Consider the following 11,891-nt stretch of genomic DNA (forward strand, 5'->3'; position numbering starts at 1 on the left):
AGCTGGTGCACGAGTAACACAGAGCGTTTAACTCTGACCAATGACATTATACTGTCAGCAATGTGGGGATCTCTTCAAATCTTAATAAATGTGTTGAGCAGTGTCAAATAAAGTGTTTCACCACGGCTTCTTTCCCGCTCACCATGAGCTCTGCTCCGAAGCGGGAGCACACAGAGGGTCAGGATTTAGGAAACGCAACCTCACGGCTTGGGTCGTGGCTGAGACCTGCCTGGCCCTGGCAGCAGGAAGGGGCCAGGTGAGCAGGGAGGTGACTGATGGAGAGGAGAGAGCAGCCTTTGTCCCCACGGAAAGTAACGTGCTGACCTGCAGAGGGAGCATCCGCCGCCCGTGGGCTCCTGTGGGAAGGGATGGGGTAGGAAGGGATGGAGGCCGTGCAGGTGTGAGGAGCTCCCGGAGGCTGCGTGTGGGCCCTGCCTCCCGTATCTCTGTGTTGTGCCGAAGGTGACAAAACACTGGGCATCGTCTGTCCCTGAAATCAGTGATTTCAGACCCTCACGTGTAAATGCCGCCTAGCTCCCTGCCATCCTTTACTGACACACTGCATAAAAACAGCCTTCCGAAGGGATTACAGTTTTCCAGGCTCACTGCTAGATTAAAGTACAAAGCGGTGGGCTTTTTAGCCTAATAATCTGAAAAAAAGGATGTAAAACCGGGGCTCCTCCCTCAGAGTTGGGTCCAGGTGTGCGCATGGAGCTTGCATGGTTGTCCATGCACGGTTTACCACAAATATTCCAGGTCTCTGAGGCACACAGGGAAGCTGAAGAGCAGGACCTGGGAAGCAGTGTGCCAGGGCAGCCTGGATCCTGCCCCATCTCCTGCTGAAGATGCCTCCTCCTGATAGGAGTTTCCTGATTGCTACTCTGGTCTGGATCACACTGAGAATTCCTGCTTCTAAATGCCGTCCTGGAAAGATCCCCAGTGTTCACACTGATTAGTTTACAAGCCTTGCTTTATGAAAGGTACTGTTATAAAGACCATTATTGAGCAGCTTCTTTCGCTGGCAGCACTGCAAGAAGGAGAAATGCCTTGCAATGGCTTTAATGGAACCAGTATCCCTGTCTTTAGCTGCCAATGCAGCCTCCAGTGAGACCGTGCTGGATTTGTAGCCCTGTGGGGGAAGGTTATAAGCTGCATTAAAGTAACATTGCCCTAACTGACACTGAGCAACTGTAGGAGCCCGAGTAAGTCGTTTCCATGTCTTCAAAAGCATTAGCTGCTAAGGAGATAATTAAAAAGTGTTTTTCCCTTCCTAATGACTAATGACTTAGTACCAAAAACCAGAATAAGAATCAAAGATTTTTCCAGTCATGACACATCCCCCACAGTACTAATAAAACCTTTGGGTACGTTGTGCAGCACACAAAGCAGCAGGCAGTATTTAGAGCTCATGCGATGCAGATTCCAAGTCAGACACGATCTCCACGCCAACAGAAGCTGGAAATGCACGAACATCTTAGAGCTTTGAAAAACTCCATGCACAAAGGCTCCCCAAAGCACGGATTATTCAGCCTGGATACATGACCTTCTCGTAGCTGTTGCAGGTGTTTATGCCCTGATGCCAGCACTCACTTCCAGTGCCCTCACACGGGTGCTTTGGCAGTCCCTGTGCTCTCCACTGGTGTCTCAATTTCAACACACTTCAGGCTGTCGACTCTTTTTTTTCCCTCGTGCAAGCAGAGCTGAGCCCTGGATATTTCACATAGTGACAGGTTGAGGGGTATGGACAGTTCCTTGGAAGGCAGAGCATCTTAACGAGGGTTATTTCTGCTGTGGGCAGGACACCTCCTCCAACGTTGCTCCATTTAGGACAGGGGCCCCCAGGGGCCTCACGCTGCCTTTAGCTGGTTTTACACAGGAGTCAAGGCCTGGAGCTTGCTTCACACCAACAGAAATTAAAACACCTGTTGTCTTCATCGCCCTATCACTAGCTAGTGAAGCTCCTTGATCAATGGAGAAGTCAGACAGATCCACGCATGCACACCTGTAATTTAAGAGGGGAACAGCATGGAATTTTCTTGCGGCTGTTGAGTTTCTTTCAAACTACGAACAGCTGTGTCCCCAACACATATTCTGTTCTTCTGCTTCCTCCCCAGGAGAGAAGAACTGTGCAAGACTGCATACAGGGAGAAAAATGGTTCAGGATTATGTATTGACACTCTGGTCATTTACACCACAGCAATGGGCACTTTTCAGGCAGACTCAGTATAAGTGCAGGGTAGGAGCAAGACTTCTCAAGCCAGCGAATCGTTGTGTGTGATATCCAAACCTAACTGCAGTAACGGGGAAGGATCTGGTTTCGGAAGTCCTTTGCGTTAGGGAAGGTGCCAGACGCGAGGCGAGCTCAACAAACAGCTCAGTCTTTCTCATCAGCGAGCGTGCCCTGCGAGACCCGTTCGATGGGCACCCGGGGCCGCCTCCTGGTGCACTCGCACTCCTCCTTGGGCGCCTGTCCCGCGGCGGCCGCGCGCTCCTTGTCGCGGCAGAGCGCGCAGCACGCTGTGAGCCCCTCGCCGCGGCAGCGGGGACACGCCAGCACGAGCTGCCGGCAGTGCTGGCTGGAGCACAGGCTGTACTGGTCCCACGGCGCCGCGCAGTGCCTGCACGCTGCGGGAGGGACGGCACCGTTAGCGCCCGCGCCGCGCCGCGCCGCCTCGTCACACCGTGCTACGGCTGCCATCGTCCCCAACGTGTCCGCTTCCTGCCCTAGCCTGCTGCTCTGGAACCGGGCTCCTTTCTAAAGGAACTCTGGCCCTGGGACAAACTGCCTCTCCGGACAGGCTCTGGGAAGGAAATAGTGGATCCTGAGATCACTTCCATCTGAAAGCAATGGCCCAAATACACAGGGGAGTCATCTGTAGTCCTAGCAAAGCCCTTCCACAGTTACCAGGCAGGATTTAACCTTTAACACCACACTTCTTTCACAATTCAGCTGCACCATCAATAATATGCTGTCCCCAACGCTTTCCCTTGGATCCTTCTCTAGGGATGGCCTTGACACAGAAGAGAATGCTCTGATCCTGTGCCAAGCCAGGTGCCTTCAAGATGAATATAGTACGTGGAGGAGAGGAATGGGAGGTTATGCTTAAGACGTTGCCTGCTCAGAGGATAAGACAAATAATAAGAAAACTGGACTGATTCCTCAAGAAAGGCTAGAGCCCAGTTTCTTCTATCTGTCCTGGCAACTGAAAAGACAATGGCAAGCGTTTCAGTTGAAATAGCTATGGAGTCAACCCAGACAGTGCAATATTCTTCACAGTTTCAGGTCACCAGAATCCTACAAGCTACAGAAACACTTAAAACACAAACAGCTAAGGGCTGTGGAATTTGGTGGCACCACTTTCCCCAAGGCTGGCAGTCTGTTTTAGGGTTCTGTGGGACTAGTGGAGGAGAGAGCAGCTGACATGAGAATTGTTTAATGCTTTGGGCCCTTGGCCAACCACGGCCTGATCAACAGTCTGCGCAGCAAGTGGGTCAACAAAACCAGTAGTGGCTGATGGCCACTGACAGCAGCCATTCTGCAGAAGATGTGTTTTTCTATGGCCCTGCCTCTAGGGAACTCTGTTTAGTGACCCCTTTGCATGTTTTAGATATTAAAGCTATACAGCTGATGGCCACGACAAGAAGTGGCGGCACCGAAACACCCAAGTGAGTAGGAGGAAGATATGACTACACAGGCCTGTTTGACTCCCCTTGGACAGCACAGCTCTGTGCCAATCACTGCTATAGAGTCCCAGCCTTCTGCACGTGCAGATTTAGACCTACCTGAGATTACATCTTCATTGGAACAAATGGCGTAACGATCATCAAACACAAACAGCTTCCCCCGGTAGAATCCATCTGGGAACTCTTCCAGGTACTTGTGAATCCCGCCTTTGAGCTGGTACACCTCTCTGCACACCGCCTGTTTAAAGTATATTTGCAAAAAAAAAAAAATGCTCAGGGAAACAGCAGAACCTGTCCGGAGTGCTCCAAGCAAATGCCAAGAAGCCCACAGGGCAAGGACAAGCAGCAGCTTCCCAGTGACCAAACAGCAACACGCTGTGTCACAGCTCCAGCTAGGGCCAGGGAAGGTTAATGGGCTGCTCTCACGAGAACGGCTTGTGGCACGAGCTCAAACGCGCTGCAATGGCACATTTCAATAGAGGCAAGTAACCTCCTCGGCTACTAGAGGTCTCTTGCATCACACAGAAAATGCTTTTGAACCTCTGTAAACCAGTGATTACTCCGGTTTTATATGGTGAGCTTCTGTTGACAGGAACAGAATTTCCCAATGGTGTCAGTGAAAAAGGGTGAAGGTTTAATTATGAAGGTTTAATTTCTGGAGAACATAAACCCATGCTGATCCCTTACTCTTTGAGGGATTAGAGAGATCCTGGGAAGAACCCAGGAAAAAATAAAGAGGGGTGGAGAGTGGAATACGGACAAAGTAGCGTCATGGTTTAATTCCACCCCACTGATGGAATGTGGCTGGTTTAATTCCAGTGGTTCATCTCCACCACTCTGAAATGCTCAAGCTGTGCAGGAGCAACCACAGAGCATGACCTAGGCACAGCTTGTAGGCAAGGGCATGGGGGCACTATAAAATGCTCCCAAGCCTTCCTAAAATGCCACAGCAATGGGCAGGGCAAGCTTACAGATATCTCTTCTCAGCAAATACAGCTTTTCACAGAGCAATCACTGCTGCAGTTCATGCATATATTCTCAGCTGTTATACAACCTGCTACCTTGGCAGGCAGCATGAGTAAAACCCCTATCAGAAGCATTCATCTCCTTAGACTGAGCAGTTTATGCTAAACAAGAATTTGCCAACCAAAATAACAGACAGCTGCCCTCAAATGTGCAGTCCTGTGCCCAACACTTGTGCCCTCACAGGGACATCTCACCTTGCTCCGTAGATAAGCAGAGCCTCTTTCACAGCGGATCCCTCCTGTGCAGTACATCAGGACACGCTTGTTCCTGAAAAGCTCCAGGTTTTCATCCACATAGCTTGGGAAATAGCTGAATTTCCTGATATCTGGAGCCAGACAGCCCTGGAAGTGGCCCTGGAATGACAACAGATGGCCGTGCCACTGAACGCAGGCTGACTTACATGCCAAGGCCTGTGTCTTAAGCCAGAGGAAGTAACAAACTTTTAGGGCAGAATTTCCAGCTCACTGCAGCTGCTTTAGGCAGTTCCTCAACGGCAATTATGCATCAAAATAGCAGTTAAAATCCACAAGAGGATTCCCTGGCACAGCATTTCTCCTCATTTGAACATACAGAGGGAGCTGAGCAGAGCAGAACTGTCATGGGGGACAATGAACCACAGCAATGTGGAAGTGGTGGCAGATGGAAGATAGCAGAGCAGGATGCCCCTTTTTTGACATATGGGAGAAGGCAAAAATAGTGGAATATATCTTTACAAATCATGTTACTTTTAATTCAGGCTATTTACTAACCACTTGTTCTCCTTCCTGCCTCAGGCTGTGTAAGCAGTCAGCCAGACAAGTTTTACTTGTTCAGCCTAATCTTCATCACTGAACTAAACTCCATCTATTCCAGTCAAAATCAACCCCTATTCCCAGTAAGATCACACACCCATAATGTGAAGTGCTTCCCCCCCAGCACATGTAACACACTGTGAAAAACAAACAGCACTTACTATTTTACTTTCATAGAAGTTCCTACAGTCCAGTAAAATAGTATCACTTTGTCCTTGACTGGCCTGAGACAAATGTTGTTCCACTTCCTTATGAAATTCCTGAGGGGACAGATGGATTCCTTAGGAGGGAAAAGAAAAAGGAAAAGAAAGAAAAAGAATTTTTGAAAAAGAGCTAAATAGAGCTAAGAAGCAATACTACAGATCTCACTGATTCAACTTCCCTTCACATTTCCAACTGTAAAATGGCTCACAATTTGCCAAACTGCTGAAAAATATGTAGAAAATTGTAAATAACACTGAAAAAGATACATGACATCCACAGTTCTTGCTGTGCAAAAAAGTCCAAAGGAACAGCCAGCTGCTCTGCTGTTATTTGTTGTGCCTCTGCTAGCCAGCTACGCAAGTGCCCTCACAGCAGCTGAGCACCCAGCCACCCTCTCTTGGGCACAATCCGTGCAGAGGCATCACAGGCAGCAGATGCAACTCGTGTCAGGGGTACAGCCAGAAGCTGAATCAGAACCTGGTTCTGCTTCAGTGTAACAGGAACAAGCAAGGCTTAATTTCAGCAGAAGCAAAACTAGGCCACTAGTTTAGGAACATGCATCTTTTCAGCTGCAAGTATCTTTGAGAAGGTAGCGTTTTGTCAAAAATGAGCACAGCTTCTAGCTTCCAGGTCTCCCAAATCCCCTGGATACATGTGAAGACTCCAAGGGAAGCATTCCCCTGTACAGCTTGATTCCTAATGCAGGCTAACCACAACGGCAGAGCATCGGAGCTCTGTATACAGTATCACACCTGAGCTGTCTCAAGCTTCTACAGAATATTTAGAACAAACAAATATATCCTCGCACTGAAGTACCTTCCCAATCATGAAACATAATTTCACCTTGCCTTTAGCAGATAGATGTCCCAGGATGAATTCCCTGACTGAAGGTCAGCACTGCTCACCTAAAACAAGGTAGTTACCTTGTTTGATATCATTTGAACTCCTGTAGTTTGACACAAAACAGATGGTTAATTCTGAGCCTTCTGAAGCAGCTGAATACTTGGCAAACTAAAACCTGGGCTAGTGAATTCTCTGCACCAGTACTTCTGTCTACCAAAACCAGATTAACTTCCATTACCCAGTTCTCCCGTGTCCTGGCCCCTGTGCTGAAGGAAATGGCTTTTTGCTGCAGGTAGTTTACTTTCACTTATCTCTCGCTCAGGTGTGAGGTTTTATTTTTGCAATCAACTTACCAGTTTCTTTGTAAGAGACTTTTTTCGGATCAATGCCCATTGGTACAATTTCTTCAAACACTCCAACTCGAAGGTCTGGGAAGCAGTGAGCTCCTCCCGCACTGCTCTAGGAAGTTAAGCACAAAACAACCCATGGGAATGTCCGAGCCACCCAGAGCATGACTATGCACTCAAATATGCATATCCATTCAGCAGAACACAGCAAGATTGCAATGTCAGAGGCAAAGAAACTTGTTCCCTGCCAAGATCAAAACTCCTGAATCCAGAGCTCAGGGAGCAGCTGTTACCATGACCCAAGAGGCAGGTGTTTTTGTCCCAGTGACCGTGTGACACATGAGATGGGCACTAGCTGGCACCAGATCCAGTCCCAGCAGAGCCACCACAGAGGGAGCAGACATAGAGACTTCTTAGAATCAGCATCACTAGCACCTTTGGGAGAATGTCAGGCTTCTGAGCATGCTGACATCAACAGAAAAAAATATATTTTTCAATCATATATTCAGTTAAATAAATAAACCCTTCAGGTAAGTGATCCTGCTAATGCTTCTGGGCTCTGCTGTTCACTTTAGCCCTCCTGATCCCTGACACGAAGCACAGCTAGGCCTCTTGTCACTGTATGTGTGAGGGGAACTGCAGCGCTTCATGGGCTTAAAACAGGCACGATGGGGGATCAGCCAGGGTTAAAACTTTAAAAGCCATGCACAAGCTCATGCATAGGATGTCCCCTCTGAGAGCCTTGGCAGCCCCAAGCACCATCACTGCAGGGGGTTTATTTCTGCAGGGTAAAGCCTCAAACACGACTTGGGCAGTACTAAATACCTAAATGTGAGAATGTGATACTGTGCAGCACTGCTGTGGCTCTCACGGGTAAGCGGTGAGCTAAATTGACTGAAAGTCAGTCTGTAGTAACTACAGTGGCCACTGGGCGTTTTCATAGATCAAGGCTCATTTTTCACATCCGTATGCCCCTGTCCTTTAGGAAGAGGAACTGAAACCTCATCTACTTGTGACTATAGCACACAGAGGAACTCTGAGACAGAAAACAACACGTACTAATGCATGAGCTTTGGTGCCCAGAGAAATCACACAGGGTTGGAGATTCTGCCAGTGCTGACATAAAAGTCCATCCCTGATTTGCCTGCACATCTGCACACAGATAGCAGGTTGGACCATCTTCAAACAAGCACAGCAGACCCTTAAAGAGTTGTTAAAGGCTGTATCAGCACTGCAATTCTAAATAGTGATTTTAGCCTCACACTTTTTACTTTAATTTCGTTATTTATGGAAAATATAATATTACCTATAAATAAAAGTTTCTGAGAGATGACAATACTAAGTGGAAGCAGCACCTTTTTTTCTTCAAAGAATGCAGTATCCATAGTGATGGAAAGAAAAAAACAAAAAGCCTTCCAGAATACTACACAGAGCCAGCTACACCTGCCATCACCATGTGAAAACAGCAGAAGGTAGCACCTCACTCTTCCTCCAGTGAGACACTAATTACAGTGGGGAGAAATTCCAACTCTCTGACTCTGACTGTGTATTTTCTTTAGAAAATATCTGATTTGTGGAATTGACTGCACGTCTGTAAGGATACCAAAGTCTGCATGTAGCTAAACCAATTGGCAGGATCTCAGAACAGGGTGAAGGGGTACAAATGCAAACATTTTGCAGACAAAAGTGCAAACTGTGATGTACAGACTTCAGCAGTCAACTTGGAGTAAAAATCTGATAACAAATAGTGGAGCTGGAGCATGCTTCCTTCTTTGCAGCTATACCCATAGCTGCCAAAGTTTGTAGGTGCTGCTGCTACTGCTGCTTTCACTGGCAGAGACACCAAACACAGCAAGTTTAGAAATCCCCTCCTTAGGTCTGCGGTGGGAGAACAGAAGAGCTAGAGCTATGTGCCAATTTCTTTCAAGCCACATAGGGGTACTACCAAGAAACAATTAACTTATTTCCCCCAAATTAAGCATCTGGTATTAACAATGTGTCCTTAGAAACTGCTTTCTCATACCTTGAAATCGTCTCGACACAAGATGTCTTTGAACAGTGGCTGGGAAAGCATAACTTCGATGTAGAGATTAGTGGCAACTTTGCTTCCACCAACTGTTCCATTAATTCCCTCTGACGCAACTCGTACCTAGAGGCCAGGAGGAGAAGCTGGGGTTAAGATCTGGCAACAGCAAAAACAGATCACAGGGACATTAGCAAAATATTAGCAAAATATGACCAGGTAGCTAAAGGCAGGCAAAGAAGCATCTTCATGAAAGAGGCAACTGAAGAGGGAAGGAATGGGAGAGAGTTACAATGAACCTGAGTGGAAAAAAAACATATAAAAACTGCAGCAAACATGCATAAACACTTTGGGGCCTTTTTATATGAAAAACAGCAAAACAAGTCAGGAAAAAAATATGTGTAATAAGCAGAGAAATTGTAACTAGTTAGCAGGCAAATCTTGAAGGCAGGGTTGAAATTCCCACAGGAGATCTGCCCAAGGAAGAGCAATGCCATTGGGCCCAGTGACTCAGGTAGCTAGAAAATGTATGTGTAACATTGCATGTAATAATAAGTCGCAGTGTGAGTCATTTTATACAACAGCACTGACAGAGAACCCAAGATGTTGGCAAAAAAAAAAAAAAAGATTGAATTAAAGAGAACTTGTCGGAAAGGCAAACACTGTACCCACCCTGGAAAACAACAGGAGGTAAGATATCTGAAAACAAAAACAAAATAAACAAGGAAAACCACAGACAAGCAAAAACTTAAATGCGTTAGGACATTTTCCTTAGTTTACTACACAGGTCTTGGAGCAAGGCACCTTCCTTTCTTTCCTTCAGAATAAGGAAGGTTGTCTCTGCACAGGCAGAACACTGAATATGTTTTATTTTGAACAGCACCAGCTCTGGGAAAAAGTCACGGACAAGATGCATATTTATTAGTGAAGCCAGAATATCATGAGAAATTTCTGTCCCATTTCCAAAAAAAAAAAAAAAAAATTAAAAAATAAATATAACAAGAAATAGTAAGAATTGTATGAACTTTGAGAGAGAACACAATGCTTTGAAGGCACAGTTCATCCTGTGCTAGAGAAATTACTGACCATACTGTAATTTCTGTGGAGTTAGGCCACAAGTGGTTGACAAGAATGCTCAGAATATCTCCCAAAATGCCTAAAGATGAAGCAAAGGCCTGAAAATAAGAAACACAAACAAAAGAGCAGGCATTATAAGGACAGGAGTTAGGAACTGAAAATCAGAGAGAAGGAAATGTGGCACCTGCTCCGAACTGGAGATGCTCCTGCCAAGGTGAAGATGTCTGCCAGCAGGGCATGGGTTAAATTTAGGTTACAGAAAGAGGCTCCTTTGCAAGACAAGTCAAATATAGCCTCTGTTCTGACTCAATCTCGAGAGAAAACCTTTCTGTCCCCAAGCAGCCCAGGACAAGCAGCTTCACAAGGCTACAGTTCACCACAGGTTTCCTCGGGCCTGGTCTGCAGGGGATGAGGAGAAGTGAGCAGCCCTGCAGGGGCAAGCAGTGCTATCCCAATGTTGGATCCAGGCTGTCACTTGTCCCATTCCCTCTCGGGCAGTGCAGGAGGCTGCTTGTGACGTACCCACCACCCTGTACTCAGCAAGAGAGCCTCACCTTGCCCGTCAGATGCAGGTGCTGGCACAGGGCCTTCTGCCATGCACAGAGCTTCTCTGGATCCTTCACCTCACAGTAACAGTAATACAGAAGCACTTCTCCATCCTTGCTGCCCAGAGCATGGCAAAGGAGATTGGAAAAGGATGTTAGAGCGCAAAAAAAATCACTTATTATCACCGACACTTAAAAAAGCAGTTAATTTTCTCTACCAATTGTAAATATACACATTCAGAATTGATTATTTCATAATGTAAATGTCCTAATATCTTCTGTGGGTGATAAACTTAGTGAAGGCTCTTGGTGAAGAGAGCATCACAAAATCTTGAGATTAAGTTGAACCTGTAATCTACTGAAATGACAGCACCCATATGCTACATATTGAGAACAGTTATTAACTAAATCTCTGACTCACAGTAAGTCTCTTGCTCAGAGTTACCTCCAAGAGAAGCTACATGTTGTCAACTTTGGAGAAAAACAAAAAGCAAACAAATATACAGGGGGCAGAACTCCCTGAGCAAAAACGGGGCTGTGTAACTGTTAATCACCGATTTCATTTAAGGTTAAACAATATGGGAGAAGTGAACGTTATCTAATGTGCTCTGGGGGTCACTCCTTGAGCAGGGGGTTGGACTAGATGATCTCTAGAAGTGCCTTCCAATCTCAACCATGCTGTGATTCTGTGATGCAGGTGCTGTGATTTGGGGTTCGGTCCATTTTCAGGCTAGGCAACTAGAAGGTAAAGACAGCTCCCGCACTCCCAGCTCCGGGCACTGGTTACAGCAGGAATGCATCTCTGCGTGGCAGGACATCTCCGCCAGCGGCTCCCGGCGCTGCACTCGGATTTCTCCATTGATACAAGAGCTGTTCTCTGTGCTCCCCATCACCTCAACAGTTGACAGGTTTGTACACTGAGAATTCAAGTTCAAAAAGCAGTTGGGAAAGGGAATGCAGGGGAAGATTAGTTCTGAGCCTTGGATGTGCGAGTGACCTGAACCACAGAACCACAGAGTGGTTGACATTGGAAGGGACCCCTACAGATGACCTAGTCCAACCCCCTGCTCCAGCAGGGAGCACAGGGCGGCATGCGGGTGGGTTTGGGAGACCCCCGGAGAAGGAGCCTCCCGAGGCCCCCTGTACGGCTGCTCCAGGCGGCGTAAAGCCTCACACCCGTGGATATTCACAGCAAGCAGCAGCAGCCCCGCGTGCGCGCGGGCTCCTACCAGGTGAGCGCCTCGCGGCTGAGGCCGCTGGTGTCGGGGAGCGCGCGGGCCAGCTCGGGGCGCTCGCCGCGGGCCGTGCCGGTGCCGGCGCCGGTGTCGGTGTCGGTGTCACTGTCGCTGCT

General features: G+C 47.4%; 1 protein-coding gene across 1 annotated transcript in view; it reads right to left on the reverse strand.

The window, feature by feature from the left end:
• Positions 1 to 8: 8 nt before the first annotated feature.
• The window catches only part of TSTD2 (thiosulfate sulfurtransferase like domain containing 2), a 13,637-nt gene continuing 1,754 nt past the window's right edge, over positions 9 to 11,891 (reverse strand). The window contains exons 2-9 of the mRNA XM_026041276.1: positions 11,770 to 11,889; positions 10,550 to 10,658; positions 8,919 to 9,044; positions 6,902 to 7,007; positions 5,663 to 5,781; positions 4,905 to 5,063; positions 3,784 to 3,922; positions 9 to 2,625 (exon numbers count right to left, since the gene is read on the reverse strand). Coding sequence (XP_025897061.1) covers positions 2,375 to 2,625; positions 3,784 to 3,922; positions 4,905 to 5,063; positions 5,663 to 5,781; positions 6,902 to 7,007; positions 8,919 to 9,044; positions 10,550 to 10,658; positions 11,770 to 11,889 — 1,129 coding nt within the window. The 3' untranslated portion in view covers positions 9 to 2,374. The remainder of the gene's footprint in view (positions 2,626 to 3,783; positions 3,923 to 4,904; positions 5,064 to 5,662; positions 5,782 to 6,901; positions 7,008 to 8,918; positions 9,045 to 10,549; positions 10,659 to 11,769; positions 11,890 to 11,891) is intronic.

Source organism: Nothoprocta perdicaria, unplaced genomic scaffold, assembly GCF_003342845.1.
Source record: "Nothoprocta perdicaria isolate Ctin4 unplaced genomic scaffold, notPer1 scaffold_280, whole genome shotgun sequence".
Lineage (NCBI taxonomy): Eukaryota > Metazoa > Chordata > Aves > Tinamiformes > Tinamidae > Nothoprocta > Nothoprocta perdicaria.